This window comes from Notamacropus eugenii, chromosome 2 (assembly GCF_028372415.1).
Source record: "Notamacropus eugenii isolate mMacEug1 chromosome 2, mMacEug1.pri_v2, whole genome shotgun sequence".
Classification (NCBI taxonomy): Eukaryota; Metazoa; Chordata; class Mammalia; order Diprotodontia; family Macropodidae; genus Notamacropus; species Notamacropus eugenii.
Genome location: NC_092873.1, coordinates 525,639,796 through 525,664,978, shown reverse-complemented (window position 1 = coordinate 525,664,978; position 25,183 = coordinate 525,639,796). Strand labels below are relative to the sequence as shown.

At 44.9% G+C, this 25,183-nt stretch overlaps 1 protein-coding gene across 1 annotated transcript; it reads left to right on the top strand.

Moving 5' to 3' along the window:
• Positions 1-255: 255 nt before the first annotated feature.
• LOC140523247 (uncharacterized) lies at positions 256-25,015 on the top strand. The gene is made up of 3 exons (XM_072638207.1): positions 256-360; positions 402-979; positions 15,568-25,015. Exons 1-3 carry the CDS (start codon positions 256-258, stop codon positions 15,674-15,676), a joined length of 792 nt encoding a protein of 263 aa, XP_072494308.1. The 3' UTR covers positions 15,677-25,015.
• Positions 25,016-25,183: the final 168 nt, after the last annotated feature.

The window sequence follows — 25,183 nt, the reverse complement described above, 5'->3', positions numbered from 1 at the left end:
CCAGCTGGGGCTGGGGCCCGGTGCCGCCCGCCCGCCAACCCGCGCCAGGCCACTTCGGGCTTCAGGGCTGGAGGTCGGGCCACTCTGCGCCCATCGCTGGGTCTCTCCGTGCGCGCGCTCACGCACACAGATACACAGCCCTGGGTGCTTGCGCTGGGGGCGGGGACGTGTGTGTTGTGTAGTGTTGTGTTGCGTTGTTTTGGTGGCCTTTACCCCGGCTGTGCGCCCCGCCAGGGTGCGCTTCATCAGGCCCCCATGCAGCCCCCCGGCATAAAGAACTGGCAGTCTGCCAGCACGCAGGGCCCACCCCCGCACTCTTCCCCCCACCCCCCCATTCCCGGGGCTGGAGCGGGCGGGGCAGTCCGAGGGTGCTGAGCCAGCGACTCCCCTAGACCCCCCAGCTCCGGACCAGGCGCCCAGGCCGAGGGGTGCGCGCCAGCTCGCAGCCACTTCGCCTGACCCGCTGGCGCTGCCCCGGGCGCCCAGGAGCGCCCCCCGGGGGCTCCAAAGGGCAGGGCGCGGCGGTTAGCAGGCTAACCCGGGCTCAAGGGGCGGGCGGGGGCAGCACCGCCCCTCCCCGGGATCTGGCCCGGGTCCGTGCCCCCGGGGGGGCTGCGTGGGGCTCAGAGTTGCGCACTCGCTTTCTTGCCCCCCACCTCCTCCCCCGACTCCCCGGGGTGCTGGCTGGGCTGCCTCGCTGTCCGCCGGCGGTGGCGGCGGCGACTGTAAATCGAGCCTGCCTGCATGTTGTTTACATGAAGGATCCGGCGGGAGGAGTCTTCGAGGAGGGGCCGAGGAGAAGGAGGAGGAGGAGCGGGGGGCAAGGAGAAGGAAGGCAGGAGGGAGTCCCCGCCGCCACCAGCACCGCCACCGCTGCCGTCGCCACCGCGCACCCGGGTTCGGCGCCAGACAGACCAGACGGGATCGCGCCCCGCACGGATGGACAGACTGAGCGCAGCGGACAGGGCTGGGCCCCCGGGTAGGAAGGAGGGAGAATGGGGGCGGGCTGGGGGAGGAAGAAGCGGGGGAGGGCCAGCCCGGGACCTGCCACGCAGCTTCTCTTGGGGGATGAGGGGGCGCTTGGAGAGAAATGCGAGGGGCGCCAGAGACTTCTCTGTGGTCCAGGGTGCCCTTCTCGACCCTCCCCAACCCCACCCCTCTGCCTTGCTTCCCCCTCCAATGAATAAACGGTTTATTTCTATTCAGAAGCTCTTGGCAGGAACTGGGGGCTAGTTGTTTTATTGAGGTAATTATTTGTGTCTTTAATGCTATGCTCCTTGACTGAGTTTAGCTAGGGGTGGGGTGGGAATCCGAAGGAGATCCCCTGCACTTGGCCACAACTGACCCCTAACTAAGTCCACCTCTGACTCTTTTTCCTGTTGGGGAGCTCATCTCTTTCCTCTCACTCCTGCTCCCCACCCCCAACTGGTCCCTTGCTTCCTATTTCTGTCATACCTAGGACCACACCTATGCCCCCACTTCCCGGGTCTAAAGTGGGCTGAGAAATACAAGATTCCGGGTCCCTTAGCCTCCTTGCCAACCGTCCCTGTCTTTTTCCAGCCAGCAGAAACCCATTCCTCCTGCTGTGTTGGCCTTCTGGTAGCTTTAACACTATAAATTAGAGTTGAAGACATAGGTGATATGTACATGTGTGTAACTGCTGCTCTGTCCGCTAATGAATGACAGGTGCTCTAAGAGGGAGGAGGGAGAAGAGAGGAAACACTTTTCCCTTACTTTCTCCATCCTGACATCCCAGGAGGTATCTCCAGAGTGTCTAGAGAAGACCCCTCTTTAAAACTCCCCCTCCAGGCCACCACCCCCATCAGACTTCAGCCCATCCTTTCTATCAGACTTCAGTTCTAAAACAGGAAAGGAGCCTCAGAATAGGAGGGTCTTAGGAGTCTGGTGCCTTATCCTGATGGACCTCAAAGTCAAAGAAAGGAGGGCCAGACAGGTAGAAAAGGGAGGTAGCTAGCTATAGCATCTGTTGCTGAGCTTATCGGAAAGAACAAGAAGAAAAACCACATTCTGTGTGTTATTCAGGGAAGGTTCCTGGGGGATGCACTTGGGTACTAAGACCGATGAATGATTGATGTGGTGGTCTAGAGATGGACTGGTTGAATTATTCATGTTCTTGGATCTAACAACAGCAAACACTTTGGAGGCTGAACTGGAGAGGCCATTCAGAACATCTTTTCTGAGTTCTGTTATTAGAGAGTAATGAAAGACAGACCAGAGAAGAAGCAGTGAGAGGTAGAAGGGAGTGAGCGTGGCAACTGGTCATCTTTAAGTTAAGCTGTTAAATATAGCTTTCCTGAGATGACTAAGAGCCCAGGCAAATCCGGAACAATGTCACTGACTCAGGGATTGCCCAACTTGGTCACCGAAATCTGATCCACATTTTTGGACTTGGATTTCTTGCTCCCTTCCCTAGCTGAACAATGCAGAATGCTCCTCCCTACCAGTAGGCCTGTGAGTATTAATAAATCTTCCCCAAGATCTCCAGCATCATCTTCCATCCTGGAGGTACTGAAAAGTAAGGCATTATAAATAAGACAACACCTATTAGCACAATCCTTGGCACTGGGGGAGGGGGGTGCTTGGAAGCTATCAGTTGATTGAAATAGGCTAAGCTTGTACTGCACAGTAGAGACTGTTTTTTTAACTGTCTGCTGGCTGCCCCTGGGCCAAAATGGAAGGCAGTGACGCCTTGGAATACTTATTATTTCATGTTTCTAGCCACCCCTGGTATGTCCGCTGCTGTGCTCTTTATAGATGGATCTTTTTCCATGTTACAGTTCAGGGAGCTAGAGAGCTTACTGCCTCTTAGGTACCCCTGGTTTCCACAAGTCAGATTTTTATAGGACTACTCTGTCCTGGCCAGACAGATTGACAGGAAGTGCAGAAAAGGTACCTTTTCTGACTGACAGAAGAGTCAGGAGTGATAAGGAGGAGAAATGTGTTTGACTTCACATCTGGGCTGACTGGCATCTCTTATTAGGGGGGATGGGAGGAGGTCTGGATCTGTTACCTCCCATAAGTTCTTTGAAGGCAGAGATCATAAAATCACAGAGCTAAAGCTGCAAAGAAAGTCAGAGGCCTGTGAATTAGTGGCACCACTTTCGGGAAGCTGGATGGTGCAAGGTGCCTGGCTTGGAGTCAAGAAGGCTTCAGATCCAGCCTCAGACGCTAGCAGTGTCACCCTGGACAAGTCACTTCACCCTGTTTGCCTCCTTTTCCTCATCTGTAAAATGAACTGGAGAAAGAAATGGCAAAGGCTTCCAGTATCTTTGCAGGGAAAACCCCACATGGGGTCACGAAGAGTCAGATATGACTGAGCAACACCAATGACTTATTTTCCAGATGAGGAAGTTGAAGCCCACAGAGTTGGGTGATTTATTACATAGGTCATGAATATGAGGGGCAGGCTTTGAACCTTAGTGCACGGATTCATCCATGTCTCTGTGCCATGTTGGCCTTCTTCTTTCCTCACCCCCCCCCCCCACAAAGAAAACAAGGTCTGTTTTTTGTCTTTGCGTCCCCGACACCTCGAACATATAGTCAGTCAATAAATCCTCTCCTTCTGCCGAGGAAGAGCAGCACCTTAGCTGTACTGCATCTCTTGGAGAAGTGCCTGGGACTCTGAGAGCTTAGATGATTTGGCAAGGGTCCCCCAGCCCCTTACAGGGCATCATTTCATTGGATCCTCATGGTGTTTCCTGTGAGGACAGTGCTACAGGTGTTGAGATTCTCCCTTTATAAATCAGAACATAATCAACTTTGAGTTTGAAAGAACCTTAAAGAGACAAGCAGCTGGCTTCAGGAATAGAGAATTACTCAGGAAGACCTAGGTTTGAATGCTGACTCAGATACTCAGAGCTCCATGGTTCTGAGCAAGTCACTTCACCTTTGGTAACCTGTATTTTCATCCATAAATGGAGACTGTAACTGCGCCTGGGTCACAGGGTTGTTGTGAGGAACAAATAAGGATAACGTCCTATGTGTGTGTCTGTAATATATACATATATACCTATTAAACCTTAAAGAGCTGTGCTAATGTTAGTTCAAAGGTCATCTATCCATTGCCTACATTTTACAGATGGGGAAACTGAGACCCAGAGTTTTTAAATCATGTGTCCAGAGTCACAGTGTGTCCCCAGGGTGGGAATCTCATGGATTTTGAGATTTGGACGTCACTGGGAGTTGAGCTGGATGAGGTCCCCTCCAGGACTAAGTCCATAAAGGTCAGCAGGTCCATCTCTTCATGATACAGGTGTGGGGAGGGGAAGAGGTTTTCTTTTGGTTATATAGTTAATATGTATTCAAGTGAATTTGAACCAAGGGCTTTAGGCTCCAAATCCGTTACTCTTTCCACTGAGGATACTGAGGCTTCTTCATACAGTGCTAGACACTTAAAGAAAGCACTCTCATTGAACGACTGGTGCCATGGCCAGGAAGTTCCAGAAGCAGGGTTTGATCCCAGGTCTTCTTGACTCCAAGGCTGGTCCTCTCCTCACTCTACCATATGGTCTCTTTGGCACTGACTCCTAGTTAACTTCTCTCCTTTTTCCTTTCTTCACTCTGTTTTTTTTTTTTTTTTGGCCCTTCTCCTCTTTGTCCTGCTTTCCATTCCTATCCTTTTCTTCTTCCCCTTCTATTTCCATGTTTCCTTGCTCATGTCATCTTCCCACAGAATTGGGGTTGGGTGGTATCTGGTGCTAGAACTGTGCAGTCCTCGGCCACAGACAATTAGGGCCAGACCCTCCCCAACCATTTCATTCACTTGACCCAAGATGGCAAAGAGCTGAAAGCTGAAACGGGCTGGGAAATGGTTTATTAGGGACCTTCCCTTGGAAATCTTGCACTTGGGGAGGTTCAGCCTAATCCAAATAGAGAGCAATGGAGGAAACTTTAGATACAATTTCATAGCTGATAAGCTGGAATCCACAAATTGTAAAAATATATAGATAGATAAATAACTGGATTTCATTGTAATTGAATTCATTTATAATCCTGTCCATTTGATTTTATGTATTTAAAAACAGGATTCTTAGAAGGGGCCATAGCACACTGCCAACAAAGGGGTCCAGGATACACACACATACACACACACACACACACACACACACACACACACACGAGATTAGATCTAATCCAATTCCCCTTCCTAACCCTGTTCTTTCATTTCACGGACAAAAACAAACAAACCCACAAATACCAATTTAGGAGAGTATTAAACTGACCTTTATATATACTTTAAGGCTGACAAAACCCTTTACAGACACTTTATTTGAACCCCAGCATGATCCTGTGAGGCATGATTACGCTCATTTTAAGGATTCCATAACAGTAGACTTAGAAGACGAAGTGGGGCCTCAGACATCATCCAATCCAGTCCCCTCACACCGCTACATTTTATGAGTAGAGATGCTGAAGTCAGAAAAAGTAAATGACCTGCCTAAGGTGACATTGGCTGACTCATTTGGAATCTTTATTTAGAGCGGCTAGCAAAAAACACCAGGTCTGGAATTAGGAAGACCTGTGTTCAAATTCAGTTTCAGGGTACTAGTGGTATGATCCTGGTCAAGTCATTTGACTCTATTTACCTCCGTTTCCTCATCTGTAAAATGAACTGGAGAAAGAAATGGCAAGCCACTCCAGTATCTTTGCCAAGAAAATCCCAAATGGGGTCACAAATAGTCAGATAAGACTGAATGACTCAGTAGCAAAGGACGGGCACCCCCTTGAACCTAGACAAGAATCCCCTCCATGCCTTGTCTGACAAAGATCAGCCTAGTGGTGATCTCCACACCTTCCTTACATGTGTATGTCCCATGTTTTGAAGGTAGAGAAATTGAGGCTCGGAGAATGTGTGGCCCAATTATCCAGATGTCCTGAGTTCAAGGTCAGTGAATTTCAGTGAATTTGCTAGTACCCACCGATGACTCTCCATTAGGAGGCTGGCTTCAAAAGCCTTTGTACGCAGCAGTCTTCCAGTGCTGGGGAAGTGGCCAGTAATTGAAGACAGGCTTGGCTGTAGTAACTAAGGATGGGTCATTTGGAAATGGTGCCTGGAGAGCCTTCAAGTATCCCCTTCCAGAAGATTACAACACAAAAGGGAAAGAAGAATTAGAGGGATAGCCGAGCAGCCCCCAAATTGGATTTCAGAGAAAAAAAAAGAAGAATGAAACTTGGGTGTGGTAGAAGGCTGAACTAAAAATATTCTAACTAAATACTTCTACGTTTAAATGAGGCAGGGAAAAAAATATGATGTTATATAATGAAAGTAAATTTGGACCAGTCCTGTGTTTTGAGCACATTTTTAGCTTTATTAGAGATATTTGTTTGACCTCAGATCCCAAAGTCCTGTCCAACATAGAAAGAAAGGCTTATTCCCCATTCTTTTTTGGCTGTACTGAAATAATAATATTTACTATAGATTTTTTTAGCACTACTATTTATGTAACCCTTTTCTTAAAGTTTGCAGAGCAGTGTATACACATATAGCATATTTTATACGTGATAATATAGAAATATATTGAGACTATACTATAAATATATAAAACATTATAAACATAGAAATATTATATATAAATATATTAGGCATACATTTTATAATATGTTCTAAGTATACTTTAAGAAAGTATGTTCTCCATATATTCTGCACATACACATATATGTACATATATGCGTATACATATACACACACATATATATGTATATATAATCTCACTTGAGCCTCAGAACAACATGGTAATGCCAGTACAAAAGTCATTTTCTCCCTATTTGACAGAAGAAGCCAAGGCTCAGAGGTGTTAAATTCCACGGCTCTCCAAACGTAACTACCAAGCAACAGAAGTAGGTGTTGAATATGGGTCTTCGTGCCTTAATGTGCCTTCAGCACTCAAGCCTGGGCAGCCCCACGCCCTTGGACCCCAGTTTTCCAAAATCACCTCTTTTTTTCAGGATGAGAGTAATCAGGATGTTCAGATAAAATACTCTGTATACAAACTTGTGTTTGACGTGAGGATCTGACAGGACAATTCAGACCTTAAACCTTCGAAGCTAACACTTCTCTTCGAGGCCTGAGAGTTGTCTCCTAAAAGGGAGCTGTCCTGGAGGATCTTAGGATCATAGATTCAGAGATCCTCATTGTACAGAATCAGAACAATGTGGCCCATGATCACAAGGGTAGTAAGAAGCAGAACTGGCCTCTGAACTCAGATCCATCACCTCCAACCCATCCCTCTTGGGCAGCTCTCTTTCTTTTGGTCTCTTTAGATGACAAGTTCCATAGAACCCTGGGTGAATTTCCTCCTGGTCCCTGCCCCACGCTATACCTTTCCACATTTATCACCTCTCGGCCCTCTGTAGGCTCAGGCTCCGCTATCCTCAGGGAGTAGGAGTAGTTTTTTGCCAGCCTTGTGTTGGCAGTGCTGATTTACATCAGCATATTTTACATAATTTATTTAATTGGTATATGTATGCAGATGACCCTTGTTTGACTTGGGCCTCTAATTTTTAGCTTGAAAAATAAGAGTGGCAAAGAATTTGGTTTAAAAAAATATTTTGTAACATAATAAAATATCGCACACATCCTAAGCAATTAGTTTAATGGAAATATTTTACTTAAGCTTAGGTCACATAGCACCACTCACCATAGAAGGAATTATTTCCCTTTTTCTCCTTCTAATGCGTTTAGAGCAGGAAGGAACGTTGAGTGTAACCCCCTCATTTTACACAGGATGAAACTGAGGCACAGAGAAGTGACTTGCTCAGGATCCCACTAGTCTGTCTCTGAGGCTGTATTTGAATTCAGATCTTCCTGACTTTTTAATTCAGCACTGTCTCCACTGCTTCCACCCACTCCTGCCTAGAGATGAGCTGGTCTTCCGAGCACATCCCTTTCGTGGAGTCGATTTCTGTCCAGGATAGGAATTGCTTGCTCCTAGCACAAGTGGGCTGGGTAAGGACAGCTTGTTAATTGCTACCTGGTTACCTCCTCCTCAATCTTTACCTCTTTGAACCCCCAGAATCCTTCCAAACATCCTTTCCTACATAAACTTTTGGGGCCTCCCTATTTCTCAGGGGTTTTAGACATTGTGTATATATTGTATTCACTTAATGTATACATATATATATGGGTGTATATATATATATCCATATATATATATGTATAAGTATACATGCTGCCTTCCTGATACAATGTATGATCCTTGAATTCAGGACAGTTTCACTCTTGTCTTTGTATGAGATAGAGTAGATGCTTAATAAATGCTTATTGATTGTGAAGATGCTACTTTATATGTTCCAAAACTACAAGCAATTATTAATCGTTTTCTTCTGGGACTAGTGTTAGAGATGATAAGATAGAGTTAGAACCAGCCTTCTAGTTTCAGTCCCTTCATTTTACAGGTAGGTAAACTGAGGTTCAGAGAGGGAGTTGATATGACCAAAGTTACTGGTGTAGCAAGTAGCAGAATCAGGATTGGAATTGGATAACCTGGTATGTATTTCTGATTCATTCATTTCAATGCAACAAAAATTTATTAAGTGCTTATTGTGTGTTGGGTCTTGGGGGTACAGAGTCCCAAATGAAATAGCCCCTCCCCTCTCCAAGCTTACATCGTACTAGGCAGAGCGGGAGGAGGCACGCAACATGCCCTAGCGAAGTCAACAAAAATAGATTTAAAAGAGTTTTTTGCTTTGTGTTTTTTCTGTTTTTGGCTGCTTGGGCCATTAATGGACAAACTCTTCAAAGGTTATTCAGCCCATTGTGTCCCTGAATGCTAGTTCCTTACTAACAGTACTATAGGACCCAGTCTCCCTCTAGCTATTTCTTTTGGACTATAATAACAGTTCTCATTTCTACAGTGCATTGAGCTCGTCAAAGCATTTTTTTCATGGCAGCTCTGTGAGATGAGAAGCATAAATGTTATCTCCGTTTTATAGATAGGGAAACAGGATCAGCTTGAGTGACTTGCCCAAGTTCACACAGCTAATTAAGGTGTGAGGATTTGAATCCATGTTATCAAATGCTCTGATTCCAGCTGGAACAGTGCACCCCCAACATTGCAGCCCTGCCAGCAGGGGCAGGGGCAGGGAGGGTGTCTTCCTCCAAGCCTCATCTGCTGGGTAGTGGGAGCAGGATTGGGATGGGGGCTCTGGAGTTGAGCAGGGTCAAGGGCAAGGGCCAGAGGAGGAGGTAAGGAGAGCAGTGGGCAATGGAGCACTGAGTTGGGGTCGAGAACTTCTTGGGCTGGACACAAGGTTCAAATATTTGAAGGACCATCATGGAGAAGGCTAATTAGTCAAATTCTGCTTGATACCAGAGAGCAGTGAGTGGAAATTGCAGGCAGGCAGACTTTAGCTTGATGTCAGGAAGAGCTTTCTAATGTAGTGATGTGGAGAGTATTGGATTGGAGTGAGGAAGACCTGGGTTCAGATTCTGTCTCACATGCTAATGGTATGACCCTAGGCAAGTCACCTAAGGCTATAAGGCAAGGCAAGAAGCATTTATTAAGCACTTACTATGTACCAGGCACTGGTAAGTGAGGAACCTCTTACCCTCTGAACCAAATTAACCTCTGTTGACCTCAGTTCCTCATCTGTAAAATGAGTGTAAAATGAGGTCACTTCCAACCCTAAAACTCTGTTCCTGTGACCCCTTTATGAATCACAGTTATCTCATCTGTAAAATGGAGGGCTTGGACTAGATGTGCTCTGAGTCAGTCAGTAAGCATTTATTAAGTGCCCACTGTGTGCCAGTCACTGGGGATACAATAAGAGGGGGGGGCAGTCCCTGACCTCCAGGAGCTCTCAGTCTGATGTGGGAGACAACAAGCAAAGAAATCCAGAAAAACAAGCTACGTAGGGGATAAATAAGGAATAATTCAAAGAAAGAAGGCTCTAGAATTAAGAGAGGTTGGGAAAGGCTTATTGTAGGAGGTGGGATTTTAGTTGGGACTTGAAGAAAGCCAGTAGGAGGAGATGAAGAGGGAGAGCATTCCAGGCTTAGAGTCGGACCAGAGAAGATACCTGGAGCCAAGAGATGAGTGTTCCTTCCAGCCATCCTAGGAGGAAGTAGGTTCCTCCTCACTGGGGAGATGAGGCCATCACTTACTTCTCAGGAACATTGAAAAGAGGGGAGTTTTGGCGAGATATGAGTTGAGCCAGCCCCCACACCCCTAATCCCCCCCAGGTCCCTTCCAACCCTGACATTCTGTGATTCTTTGCTGAGACTTAGAGGTCATGTAAATCTCTCACTTTCTTTAAGGACCGTCAATCACTTCCAGGGGCTCCATCTTCATGGAGCTTTTCTTGATCCCACATTCCATCCTTATCTCTTCTTTGAATTTCCTTTAGTGCTTTTGCTTCACTCTCCTTTGCCCTGATCACATTCTACCTTGTAGCACCTTTATTTTAGTTCTAGTGGAGTGGACGTTTCTTGAGGACAAGGTCATCTTCACAATGGAACTGTTTGTTTTGTTTTCATCCTTGTATCTTTAGGACAGAGCTTTGCAGACGGTTGGTGCTCATCACATGTTTGTGGAATCACTTGCATTGCCTTTGAAGGGTCTTTGCTCTGCGGTGTTCTTCCAGAATCAGTATCCTCCCTTTCCCCTTCTCTTTCAGAACTAGGTCAGGGGAACAGCAGCACTATGGGGTTCATTGGTATAGAGAGAAACTTTACAGCTGGAAAGGACCTTAGACATCATCTGTTGCAACCCCATTGTGTGACAGATGGGGAAATGATGCCCCCTTCTTTCCACCTGCTGGGCAATGAAAGTTGCATTTCAGAGCTGGAGTTTCTCTTCCCTTTCACTTCTTGGTTGCCCCTTTCTTCCTCTGCTTCCCCTTCATGACTACAGACTTCCTACCCCCATGCTGGACAAAAGTAGGGGTGGGGAGTTGGAGGTGACATCTGTGGAGAAAAAAGAGGAAGGAAATCTGTAGCAGCAATGGGGAGGGGAGGGGAAAGGAAAGGAAAGGAAGAATAGGACAGACCGGGAAGAGAGATGGAGGAAAGGAGAAAAGGACAGGAGTGGGGAGGAGAGAAGGAGGAGAGGGGAAGGAGGAGAGGAGAGTAAATGGGAAGGGGAGAGAGGAAATGAGAAGGAGAGGAGAGAAGGAGGAGGGCAGAGGAGGAGGATGTGTGGATGACTGCTCTTAGAGGCAGAAGGGAGGCTGGTGTCTGTGCAGCTGCACTGTAAGTTATTTCTAAGCAATCTCTTTAGTGTAGAACTTTGGTGTGGTTAGTATTGCTCGAGACTATACCTGGCTTGGCTCCTGATGCTACAGGTGAAGTCCATCTTTAGTTATGTTATTTTATGGAAACTCATTGATTTGGAGCTGGAAGGGACATTAGAGGTCATTTTGTCCAACTCCCTCCTCTAACAGAAGAGGAAACTGGGACCCAGAGAAAATTAAGTGTTTTTCTTAGGATTCCAACTCAGGTCCTTAGATTATAAATCCAGGGCTCTTAACACTAGGTTGTGCCATCTCCCTAACAAAAATGGAAGATTTAGAAGATGAATTTGCTTCCAAGAGGAAAAACTTGAAAATCACCGATTTCACTCACTCCACCCTCTCCATTGTCTGTAATTATAGGTGACTGACCTTCAACTAGAGAGATCCTGGGTTCAAGTCCTGCTTCTTACCCACAGTGGTAGCATGACCCTGTCCAAGTTACTTCAGTTTTCATTCTCTCTGAGACCATAAGTTACAGAAGAATCCAGGTCTGCATCAGCAGAGGGAGTTTTCACAAACTATATGTTGTTATACACACATGCTTGGCCCGATATAAAAAACACATTTTTATTCATGCCAAGAAAATCTGCAGAAAAGACAAAAGATTCTGTTTGTTTGAGTTCAAGTACAAACATTATAAGGAGTAATTTCTCTGAATAAAATTTCGAGTAACAACATGGTGTAGTTGATCGAGCGCTAGCCTGCTTAGTTCAACCTTTATTCCAGTCCTATCTTTGACCCTATCATGGACTGAGTGAGCCTGGGCTTATAATGCCTTTGGCAATCTCCAGAATACTTAGCGGGAGGCTGGCCTGCTTTACAGAGGGAGTTTCCTCACTGGGCATTGCCTGCATGACTGAGATCATAGGTCTGGAAGAAGAACAATAAATACACTTTTTTCTAAGCTTATATAATAAGTTTTGAGAGCCTGTTGCTTTTCTTTCTGGAATTTTTAGAGCCATTCCGTGAATACAATGTTCCTCTGAGTCCATTTCTACTCACATAATGAAGATGGTCTATTTTTGGCTCATTCTGTATATTCTTGCAAATAAGTGATTTCCTAAAGAGGCTGAAGAGTGCAGGGGGTATAGGACCAGTTTCAGAGCTGGGAAGATACAGGTTAAAATCCTAACCCATGCCAACTATAGGAACAGGGACAAATCACTTCACTTTTTAATGGCACCAGGCAATTGGATAAAACTCTCAAACAGGTTGCCACTTACATAAAGTGAAGGGAGCTTTCCACGCTGTGAGTTCCTTATATCAAAGAAATCACAGATCCCTACCAAAACAAACCCAGAAAAAACAGGATATTGAAGAATGTTTACCTTTATCCCACAGTAGGAAAAAAAGGTGAAATGAGAAAGAAAAACATTCCTGGTTGGCAGGGTGGTCTAGAGCAGTACCTAGAGCATTTGGCATTTGCTGCCGGGTTAATAGAAGGCACTTCAGCTTTACAGAGACATTATGAAGGCAGTCAGATGCTTGCTAATGGCCAGCCAGATAACTGTTAAGTAGCTCTGGATCGTTTATTTGCTGGAAGAAATCAATTCTCCTCCTCCCCCCACTCTTTCATTATTTCAGGGCCAGGAATTCGCTTTTACGAACACTGACAATGGTCAGGTCAGAAGCGTGAGGCCGCTCTGGCTGAGCCCAGTCATCCATCCTGTTGGGTCAGAGATCCCCAGTGTTATTCCACAGTAATCCCAGGTCTTTGTTTATGTAACACATGTTTATAATTTGGTTAAAAATGTGCTGCGATTTCCAGGAAGCCCGGGGTATCAAGGCCAAGTTTGGATCTTTGGCGCCCTCTCATGTTTTAGCCAGCCTACTGCAGCCACAATTGAGTCTAGCCCTCTCTGACCTTGCATTGAAAGGTTTCCCAGCTTAGGGCTGGAAAGGGTTTGACCCCACAAGTAGGACTTCATTTCTGGAGAAGTCACTTTGCTGAAGATCTGATGTGTGTCACTTATGCGAAGTTAATCCCCCAGTTCTGACATTCCTTTTCTGTTTAGGAGGAGAGAAAACAAAGAGGGGAGGAAATGAGGCTGGGACCAGGCATACTGATGCTTTTTTCTGACTTTTATTAGCACACTATTTGAGTCATTTATCAGAAACACGCCCCTTTAAAGTTACAAAGATTCCATCTGTATAGGCAGTCTTTGAAAGATACTCAATTTCTAATTGAAGAACCTGCTTTTTAATTAAACAACCTGCGATTCTTTACTTAGGAAAGTCCATTGAGAGCTATGGCCAAGATAGACATGGAATGAGTCACAGTTTTTGGGGGTGCATTGCTAACCCATTTAATAAAAACAAGAAAAAAGACATTGAGAAAGAGTGATGCCCTTGCAACTATAAAGCTCTGGGTCATACCAGCTTTGGATCCCTGAGCTCGCTGTCCCTCAGTTTTCTCATCTGTAAAATGGGGATAATAAGAGTACCCTTCTCACTAGGCTGTTGTGAGGCTCAAATCATTTAATTATATAAAGCTGGCTCTTGCCTCTTGTTGGTTGGCTGTGTGAACATGAACAAATTATTTACTCTCGGCCTCTTTCTTCTTTTGTAAGATGGGGATAACAAAGCTTGAAGTGCCTAATTTGCAGATTTGGGGTTGGGTGTGTGTGTATATACATATATATTGCTTTGCAGACTTTTAAGGGTTCTCTAAATGTTATTTTATAAATAAAGATACGTCATGTCAACAGGTAGTTGCATGACACTGGGGAGAGCACAGGGATTGGGAGTCAGGACCAGGATTCAGATCCTGGATATTTTGCTTTCTGTGTTTAGGATGGTGGGCAAATTACTAAATCTCTCTGGCTTTCGGTTCCCTGCTCTGTTAAATGAGATTAGACTTGTATTGTTCAGTCATTTGGTCAGTCACGTCTGACCGTCCGTGACCCCATTTGGGGTTTTCTTGGCAGAGATACTGAAATAGTTTGTCGTACCTTTCTCCAGCTTGTTTTACAGATGAGGAAACTGAGGCAAACAGGGTTAAGTGACTTGGCCAAGGTCACACAGCTAGGGAGCATCTGAGGCCAGATTTGAACTCAGGAAGATAAGTCTTCCTGACTTCAGACCTGATGTTCCATCCACTGCACCAGTCAGCTGCCTGATTACAGTATTTCAGAGTGGGACAGGATCTTAGAGGCTGTTCAGGCCAATCCATGTCCAAAAAGACTCCCCCCTCCATCACAACTGGCAGGAGATTATCCAGCTTCTGCTGAAAGACTTCCAGAGAGGGAGAAGCCACCACCTCTGAGGCCAAGCAGGCCACTTTGAAGCAGCCCTCCTGGATAGGCGGTATTCATTGACATGAAGCTCTTTGAATTTCCCATCCCTTGCTCCTGGCTCTATCCTCTGGGGCTAAGTAGAACAAAGCTCTCTCTTCTGCAGGATTCACAAGTTCAAGATAGCCTGAATATCCTTGTACCACTAGCTCAACATGTTTCGTGATGGGTAATTCCTCCAGCCATCTCCATGCCATTTTCTCTGTAGGACTTTGGTGTGTTTAAGTACCTCACCTCTCTTTCTTTAGCTGGTCTCCACAAGAACCTTGTGAGGCTGGTACTATAACTTTTTATCAAGCTCCATGTTACGTGTGGGAAAAATGAGGTTTAGAAAAATAGAGGAATCCTGATTTTCCTTCCAGTTTGAAATCTACAAGCCTCATCTTAGACCACATAAACATATGCTGGGCACTTAGACAGCATTTTATTCACAGAATCACAGATTTAGAGCTGGCAGGGACCCAAGAAGCCACCTAGCCTACCTCCCTCATTTTATGAGTGAGGAAACTAAGGCCCAGAAAGGTAAAATGATCTGCTTACGCTAACATAAATCATATACCCTTAAGTTTAGAGAGTTCATCCCTCACATAACTCTGGGAGGTGAATGCATGATAACAAATGATGCATGTGCATGTCTATACACACATATACATATCTTTATATATACATATACGTAGTAGATATACTATGTTTATGTATATATGTGGGGGGAGAGTGAGAGAGAGAAAGAGAGAGAGAGGGAAAGGGAGGGAGGGAGAGAGAGAATGAGAATGTTCATTAAAGCAGAACAAAACAGATGGGATTATAAAGAGTTGGGCATATCTAAGCAACAAACATAAACTGTGATAAGTTCTGAAGACAGAAAACCAGGTGAGCAGGACAGCCCCTGCCCTCCAAGGGAGGGAGCTACACTTTTATATATGATATGTATTGGCAGTATAGTGTGGGAAGGACAGAGAAGAGATGGAGACCTGATTCCAGGCAAAACAAGGCAAGGAGATTCTTTCCTTTCTTGTTTTTTTAGGAATTCCAGAGGTTGCCAGGCACACTTTGACCACCATGTATTTCTGGCCTTGAAAAGAACGCAAAGGATTGGGATTAACATAAAAGACCCAAGAGATGGCAGTGAGTAACAAAACTCAGGTAAAGGGGTAGACGTAGTTATCTTCAGCATCACTAGCTGCATTGTTGACCCTCTGTATAGAATGGTTGTAATAATTACTGCCTAATTTACTTAGTTTTTTTCCTTCCTAGAAGTACATGTAATTCTGACAGCTGGCATTTTACCTGCCTAAAGCTCAATATGTGTGGCCCTTCCCCCTTCTGAACCAAACACCAGACTGGGAATCTGGGAGCTTGCATGTATCTGCCTATTTGGGGCTGGCCAGTGAAACCTCTGGGAGTGGGGTCTAAGTCTCCTGGTTTCCCAGTTTAGGCTCAGGTAGATGCTACTGCAGAATGCAGTGCATTGCAGAGCTGGAGCAAAGAAACAGGGTAACTTCACAGGCTCACAGCCTTATCAATATGTAGGAATTGTGTACCTGACCCACCATCCACCCCATCCGTTTCTCTGGGATTCACCTGGGCAGGTTCCTATTTCAGTCTCCCCACTTGCGGGCTGCTCCCCTTTTTGCCACCAGGGAGCCCCGGACTTCAGCTGGCAAAGTCTGGGAGAGCAAGCGCACTTGGCAAAGGGGAAGGAGGTTTGCATGGCAGCAGACCAGACACGATGACTGACGGGCTGCCCTGGCTCAGTTATCACAGTGCTGATGCTGTCCGTTCTCAAGGTACAGTACTGTGATAACTGAAGGATGGCAGCCATCTTGCCACCTGGTCACTTGGAGGCCGGAGCTGAGACAGAGGCAAAACAAGTGGGCAGCGAGGTGAGTTGGGATGAGAGGCCCAGAGCCAGCGAGCCACTGGCTTGTTCCTGGCCTCCACCGCTGGGTCACTCAGGTAAGTCACTTCACCTCTTCTTCAAGTCTCTCTGCTTCCAGGCCATCCCCTTTCCAATCCATCCTTCCCAATCTGATCATGCCATTCTCTCCCCTTCTCAGATCCCTACTCAAAAACCACCTGCAGTTCTCTATTACCTCTAGGATAAAATACAAAAATCCTCAAGCTGGCATTTAAAGCCCTTCAAAATTTAGCTCCTTTCTCTTTTCTTCCCTTTTATTAAAATCCAGTATTGTTGTAAAGCTCAAACAGCATAATATTGGTAAAAGCAGCTAGCACATAGAATACCTGGCGTACAGTAGGTGCTTAATAAGTGCTTATTCCTCTTAAATTTTTTCATTCAACAAAAGTCTATCTTTTTCCTTCCAGCCTTTCCCCATGGTAGGGGCGGGGGAGGATAACTCAATCCTAACCCAGTCCTTGAAACAAATATGTATGGTGAAACAGTAGAGATTTCCTGGTTGGCCATGGCCAAAATAAGCCTCAGTCTACATTCTAAGTCCATTATCTCTCTTTCTAAAAATGTTTCTATTATACGCCTTCACATACTCTAAATTCCAGCCAGCCAATTTGTTTCCCAAACGTAACATTCTAATTTCCTGTCTTTTCAGAGGCTCATGGAATGCTCTCACCTCTCCTTAACACCTTAACACCTCTTAGAATCCTCAGCTTCCTGAAAAGTACATCTGAGGTGCCAACTCTTACACAAAACTTTTCTCCAATCCCATCCCATCCCCAGATGTTAATATCTTCCCCTTCCCCAAATTATCTTCTAAATAGTCTAAAGACTGTATACGTGTCATGTCACCCCAGTAAAGTATAAGGTCCTTGAGGGCAGGGACTGTCTCATTTTTACCTTTGTATCCACAGTTCCTGGCACATAGTAGGTACTTTTAAAATGTCTGTTGAATTTAATCAAATAGAGGATGAAAATAAAATGTGATCCTTGTTCATTTTGCAGCTGAAGTGCTGAGCAAAAGCACCTTGGTGCTTTAAAATCATCAGGGGAGGAAGGCCATCAAAGGATGCTTTTCTCAAATGAGAATTCTCTAGCTCATCATTGCGGAAGCCTGAGGCCTCTTCCCACCAGGGCTATTGAAGCCTTCGAGGACACCTCCCCTTTCTGAAAAGGCTGCCTGAGGAAAGAAAGTGACGTTGCCCCAAGGAGGGGCCTGCTCATCTTGCCTCAGTGCCATGCCCCCTGCCTTGGTTGGTAACAGAGGGTTACTTTCTTCGAGGAGCTCACAATGAAAAAATAGTCCCACACCTCGGATTTTCCTTCATATGTTTCAAAGGAAATCGTGTGTGAGTGTGTGACAGAGAGAGAGTGTGTATGTGACCGCGTCCGTGTATAAGTATGTATGTGAGTACAGATGAGAGATGTGAGTGTATGAGTGCAAGAGTTATGCAAGTGTCAGTGTATGAGGAGTATGTGTTTTGAGTGTGTGTGAATGTATGAGATTGTGTGTGTGAATTGTGAGAGTGTTATGGGAGTGTGTCTGTGTGAGGAGTACTATGAGAGTGGGAGTGGGAGAATATGTGTGTATGTGTGTGTGACATCTGAAATGTCTGTTATGATTATTGAGGGTTGAAACCTAATGAGGAGGCAGCCTAGTACCCTGCCTGGAGGCCAGCTAAGTTTGAGCCCTGCCTCAGATAGATCCTAGCTGTGGCTAACATGTATACGTGTTTGCACATGTGTGTATATCTCCAGGCCTCTGGTTTCATTCCTGGGGAAATCCTGGGGAGGCAATTCCCTCCACTATTTTACAGCTCTTAGCTAGCATTTATAAAGTTGCTTTCAGGACTGCAAAGAACTTTAAAAATATTTCCTCCCCACAACAGCCCTGAGAAGTAGGTACTATTATTATTCCCATTATACAGATAGGTAAAACTGAGGCTAAGGGACATTAAGTGATTTATTCAGGGTCGCTCAGCCAGGCAGTGTGTGGGGCTGGATTCGAATGCAAGTCTTCCTGACTTTCTGCCAGTTATTTGTCCAGGGTCACATGACCCAAGTGTGTCTGAGGCAGGACTGGAATCCAGGTCCTCTATAGCACACGATGTTTTTGGTGAGAATAATGAAATGATGAGGCAGCAGTAATAGCAATGATTAGTTAAGTGTCAAGTATTGAGTTTAGAGTCCAGAAGACTTGGGTTTGAATCTCATCTGTGACACTTCCTAGCTGTGGTTAACCCCCTAGGACTTACCTAATAAGGCTGATTGATCTTGCAGCTTTGTGACCCTGGGCAAGCTTCTTAACCTCTATCAGCTTCAATTTCTTCATTTGTGAAATGAGGATTACAATGGCATTGTTAGGAAGATGAAATGAAATCGTTTATGTAAATTAGCACTTTGCATAAAGTGCTTGAAAGCATTCTAGAAATGCTAGCTGTTAATTCCACTTAGCCTTTTCAAGGTTTGCAAAGCACTTTACGTGGCTTCATTTGGTCTTTATAATAACGTTAAGAGATAGGAACTTTTGTTATCATCGCTGATTTACTGATAAGGAAACTGAGGCAGACAGGTCAAGTGACTTAACCCAGGATCACACATCTGGCGTCAGATGTGGGATTTGAACCCAGGTCTTCCTGACTCCCAGTCCAGCTGTCTACCCACAACTTCACCCTGCCTCTCTACTGAGTCACAGACAGTTGCTGTTGGTGTTGGTCAAGGGAGTTCTCACACTGGGAGTTCCCTATTCTGATGAAAATGTAGACTCTTCATATATTTTTCCTGGAACACTAGATCTCTGGTGAATCACAAATCCATTCCATCCTCCCGTAAATGACAGTAATAACTGGCAGTGACATCGCTTTTTGACGGTTTTGAAGCACTGGTACATTATGGCTTTTAACCCTCACAGTGATCTGTGAGGTTGGTGTTGCAGGTATTGTCCCTTTTTACAGATGAGGAGACTGAGGTTCTGAGAGATGAAATCACTTGCCTTTGTTCACAGAGTCAAGATTTGATTCTAGACCTTTCTGATTCAAAGTCCAAAATCCCATTTAAAAAAATATTTCAAACCACAGCATGAGAAAAGCCTGCAGTGTTCACCTGGCCCTGGCTCCTTTCAAGTAATGGATAGCCTGTATCCTTGTGGCAGTGCTGTTAATGACAACATCTCAACCTTCCCCACAGGACTAATGAACCTAATGAAGGATCAGAAAGGAGCAGGGTGAGAGACCCCACCCAGCAAGCACCGTCATCATTGCCAGAAGGCAACCTTAGTTTCCGATTCTTCAGAACATCAAGTTCCCAGAAGAAGAATCTGATTTGTAAAATTAGTGCTGAGGTTCAACCACTAACCAGATACAGGAAGCCCTCACCTATCAGCAGTGTACTGTGGAAGGGAAGTCGAATGGGCAGCCAGAGGGGCTGACTTCATTTGTCTGTGACGTGGAGCACCTCAGTCATTCTCTGTTGACTGCTGTTTCTACATCTATAAAATGAAAGAGTTTGGTCTATGTGGCTTTTAGGGTTCATTCCAACTCAGAACTGGTGATCCTTTGGCTCCAAATGAAGGAATTTTCATGTATTATGGCAACATTTATGTAACATCTACTGTGTGTGAAGTCCTGGACTAAGCACTGTTTGATCCTTACAACAGCCCTGAAGTGCTAAACCTTGTTCTACCAAGCTACAAATTAATCATTTTAATAGAAAACTTTCTCAAGGGTGGCCCACAGTTCCCTGCCTTATGAAACTGAGTGATCCTTGCTCATGAAGTGCCTTCAGGGGAGGATCAGCGTTCTAACAACAGTCACTGCCTTGTAGATGCTTAGTTCTGGGCCTTTGTGCTTTTGGGAAATTTTAGACGGTTTTATCTTTCTATTCTCTTGCTACAGACTGGGAGTTCTGTGATCCTTTTCTTTAGAATCACAGATTGAGAGTTCAGAGGGCCAGCAGAGACCCTAGGCTCCTGCACTGTCAGTTTACAGAGAAGGAAACTGAGACCCATCGTGTCTGAGCAGCAGAGCCTCAGTGAGTACCCAGGCCTTATGACTCTCAATTCAGACTTCTTCCCTCTGTGCCTCACTGAACTTCCTGATTTTCTGTTTCCAGTCAGAGAATCATAGATTTAGAATGGGCAAGGATTTCAGAGGTCAGCTAGGCCAACCCCTTCTTTAGAGAAGAGGAAACAGGCCCAGAAAGGTTGAGCAACTCACCCCTCATCCCGTAGCCAGTGAAGAGCAGAGCCCAATCTGACAGCAAACCCGGTGCTGTTTCTGCCCTGCCATTATGTAAAATCCCAGGCTTTGATGAGCTGGAAAATTCAATTTCTTGTTAGAATTTTGCCTAAAATATGAGTGAAGAGTCAGGGCCTGCTAAAGTCTCCTGTGTGTAAAGTGAGTGTGCTTCAGGACATCTCTGATTCCCAAGCAGTTTTTTATTTTTACTCTTGGGGTTTTCTACCACATTCCGAATAGTTCCAGCTAAATGGCTTTGGGGTCAACAAAGTTTGAATAAGAGTATTCTGTTGTTTAGCTGGGCTTTGACTCCCTGGCTAAGTCTCACTGGAGGGCTCCATGTGGCCCTTACCTCTCTCCAAATCATTCTGAGGTAAGTCTCATCGAAGGTCATCGCCTAATCATTCCCATATGTCTTGGTTGATCCCTCACAGCCCTCAGAAGTCAAAAGAAACCAGGCTAGGTGATAGCTTATACACTTAATGATTTGGCCCTTCCCGGAGGCAATGTTGAGCCTTCGTTGGAGTCTTGGCTTGGTTTTGAACTAGTCATGTGGCCATGGAGGAGTCATTCCTACCTCATCCCCCCTCCCTCCTGAAATGAGTCCTTTGGGCAAAATGATCCCTAAGGTCTTATCCAGCCCTCCCCACTTGATGTTGTTTTCTCAGATATCCCTTCCACATTCTTGGCCCCCGTGTCCACTGCAGAAGCCTCTGCCCCATTTCCTGTCTTAAGCCACGCAGAACTGAGAATTCCTTCGAATGTTCCAGCTGTGTGCTTTATGTAAGAAGGTTGAGTCCCACTCTCCTTGGCCAGAAAAAAAAAAAAAGGGCATTTTGACCATATTAGTGAAGATGAATTTGAGCTGTGGGATGGAGTCAGTGGAAATTTACAAAGATGGCTTAAGGAAGAAATGACTTAGTCTTTTGATTTGTTGAAAGATTCTAAACATGGGGGTGTTTTGTAGCATAAAGATAATAGCTGATCTTTTGGGAGTTCCTTAAAATATGGGCAGCGAGGGACACAGTGGATTGAGTATGGCCCTGAAGTCAGGCAGACTCATTTTCCTGATTTTAAATCTGGCCTCAGATAGTTCCTAACTGTGTGGCCCTGGCAAATCATTTAACACTATTTGCCTCAGTTTCCTCATCTGGAAAATGAGCTGAAGAAGGGAATGGCAAACTACTATATCTTTGCCAAGAAAACCCCAAATGGAGTCACGATGAGTTGTACATGACTGAAAAATGAATGAACCACCCAAAAGTTGACAACATTTTTTGTATATGACCTGTCTTCTTTGACCCTCCCAATAGCCCTGTGGGGGCAGATATTAGAGATATTGGTGTCCCCATTTTACAGATAAAGAAGCTGAGTCTTAGAAACCTCATGACTTGTTTATCATCACTGTTCAGTGTCAAAGGTAGAATTAGAACCCAAGTCTTCCTGAAGCATGTACACATGCAGATAACATTCTTATCCCTGGTCCTCCTCTGATGCCTGAAATATATCTCTTTTTCACTTCCAACTCAAGGCCTGCTGGTGCTTAGTACCATGCCTGGCAAATAGTGGGAGCTTAATACATGCTTTTTTTTTTCATTAAAATACTTGTTGAATGACTGTTCAAAGGCCATCTTCGACACTTTGGTGTCCCCTGTCCCCACTGCCAGCATCCTCCCTCCCTAACTACCTTTCATTTATTTGATATTCCTTCTGAATATATAGAAACATGCTTATGACATCTCCCCTGAAGGAGTATAAGCTCTTTGAGCAGAGGGATTGTTTTATCTTTTCATCCTTATAACCCATCACCTAGCTCAGTGCCTGGCACTTGAGTACATGTTAATGGATCACTCTAGCTACTGCCCCATGGGGGAAGATGTACTGCTTAGAGAGAATGCCTTATACGCCCTTAGTTACAATGCTGGGTCCTATCTTCTGCCCTGGCCTCCCCCACCCCTTACATTCAACAATTAGGTGGAGTTCTTCATCTTTGGGACCCCACTGTATGACCTTGACCAGTCTCAGTGATTTGTGAAGGCAATGACAGACCTAGGGGCTGGAGCCAGTCTGGAATCCTCCCAGGGCTTTTTCCTACCCAAGCATGATCCTACTGGCTCCCATTTCCTGTAAACAGCAACAAAGGCCAAGACTTTGGGTCTATGGAAGGAACACAGGAAGACTTGCCTAGGCCTGGAAGCCCTTGGCATCTTCAGAACAGCAGCTAATGAGACCTTGAGGGGGTGGGAAAGTGACTCATTTTTAAAGAATCTTCCTTCTGGTATTCTAATAGGGTTAGTGTGAAGTGATGAAAGAAGGGGAAATCTGATGGGTTTTTTTCCACTGACTTGGATTTTCTAAACTGTGTTGGGGTGGAGTGGGGCTTTTATTTTTTTTGGTTGCATTTTCTCTGTGTTCCTTTGGTGTGTAAGGATACAGCATAGCATTATGGGTAGAAGGTCAGCTTCTAAGGCAAGGAGACAGGTTCAAACCTTTTATATAGTCTTGTTATGTGACCCCAGGCCAGTCAGTGCCCCCCCAAAACTCCCTAAGACTCTAAATCTTCAACTATAAAATGAGGAGAATGCACTGTGTCCTCTAGAATCCATTTTTATGTCGATTTCTGATGCTCTGAGTAAATCCAACACAAATCCCAAGTGGATTTCTTTAGCTGCTCTTCCTTGGGGAAAGATGTTCATTCTCCCACAGGAGGGCTTGGGAAAAGCCTCTGGGAGGAGCTGAGGAGGTTGGAGCCTCAGATGAGCAGGGGGAGCACTCCTGGGATAGGGATGAGGGACAGCCTGGCCTAGGGTACAGGAGATACAGGAGGTGGAGGAACAGGTGGCCCGTGTCTGACGTGTGAGGAGGGAATTCCCAGAGCCAGATGATACTGTAGCTAGCCAAGTCACCAAGAGGCTTTCTCCACTGGTTTTCCTCCTCAATGAGGATTCAGTGTTACAGTAGCAAGCATGAGCAGCATGTTTCAGGACACTGTTTCCAAACCAGGACCTCCCTGCACCAGCAGATATTGCATCTTCTGCTGTGACAGCAGATGGGCTATGTGAGTGGCCACTTAAGGTTGATTTCCCGGTGGGCAAACTGGTGATGAGCCTCTAAACCAGGCTAAGGGTCAGGAGAGAGCCATTCCAACACTGGGCCTACACTCAAACTTTTTCGGAATTAGTTCTCAAGGTGCATTTTCAATATTATTCCATCAGCCTTCATTTCTTTTTCTAATTCTCCAGTCTCCACAATTTTAGTTTCCATCACAGCGTAGTGAATGGAGGGCCAACTTGGAAGGCAGAAAGACAGGAGTTCAAGTCGAGTCTCTAATAGATAGTAATTGTGTAGCCTTGAACTAGTCAGTGCTCTGTGGATCCTCTGACTCAGGAAGGAAACCATCCCTGGCCATATGGCTTTGGCCATTTCCCATCCCTGCGCCTTAGTTTGATCATCCTACAGATGAGGGCATTGGAATAAATGACGTAGAGGGTTCCTTCTAACTCTAAAATTAAAAATGTTCTGAAGTATTTTATGAGAAGCAATTCATAAAGAAGCTCATGGAAAATTCTTTAGTATTTTTTTCACAAAATGTGATTTGAAAGTTCACACAATCAGGGAGCATTCTGGAGAGCCCACAGAAGGCTGCCATGGGAAAGGAATCGCACTGGTTCTGCTTGGCCGCTAGAGAGCTGACCTAGGAGCGGTGGGTGAACACTGAGGAAAAAGCCCACTATTGTTTGGAACTGGGCCCTGAATGGGATGTCCTTGCTTTGGCTGCTTGCTGGGGACGGTGATGCACACCTCCTCCAAGTCTACAAGCACATTGAGGTGGTGTAGACAGGATTTGACTTCATGTAAGGGCTGAGCTAGATGGCTGCTGAGGTTGTTGGTCGCTCCGAAAAGCTTGGATGCCTGCTTTTGTATACTTCAAATTTAGATTTTTTTCCTTACAAAATCCTGGAGAAAGATTTATCTCTTCCTTACTCCCACCTATACACACATATGTACACATACATATCTCTGGAATAGCTATAAATTAAATGCAATAAATACACATCTATACATACACACATACACACATACATAACCGTCTTTTCTCTTCTTTGTATGTGACCATGCACTTCTTTTCTTGTGTTTGTATCATTCAGAATAAAATATATACACACGTATGTGTATATATAATTTGTCATATAGTATATGTTTATTGTATATAATTTCTTTATAATATATTTTATATTGTAGAAATAATATCATTTAAATAGATTTACATACTATGTTATATATGATGATCATATAAATAAATGAATTATGTATTTAAAATAAAATTTGTACATTTTATTTGGAATGAGTATGGTTGTATACAAAGATGAACAGAAAAAGAGGATTGTACATGAAATTTAAAATTTCATTATGTATAGTTTTTTTTTAATTTAGAACACGATTGAGCACCAAAGTTGTTCTGCTTATTTGTGTTTCCCTCTGTTGCTCCTGCA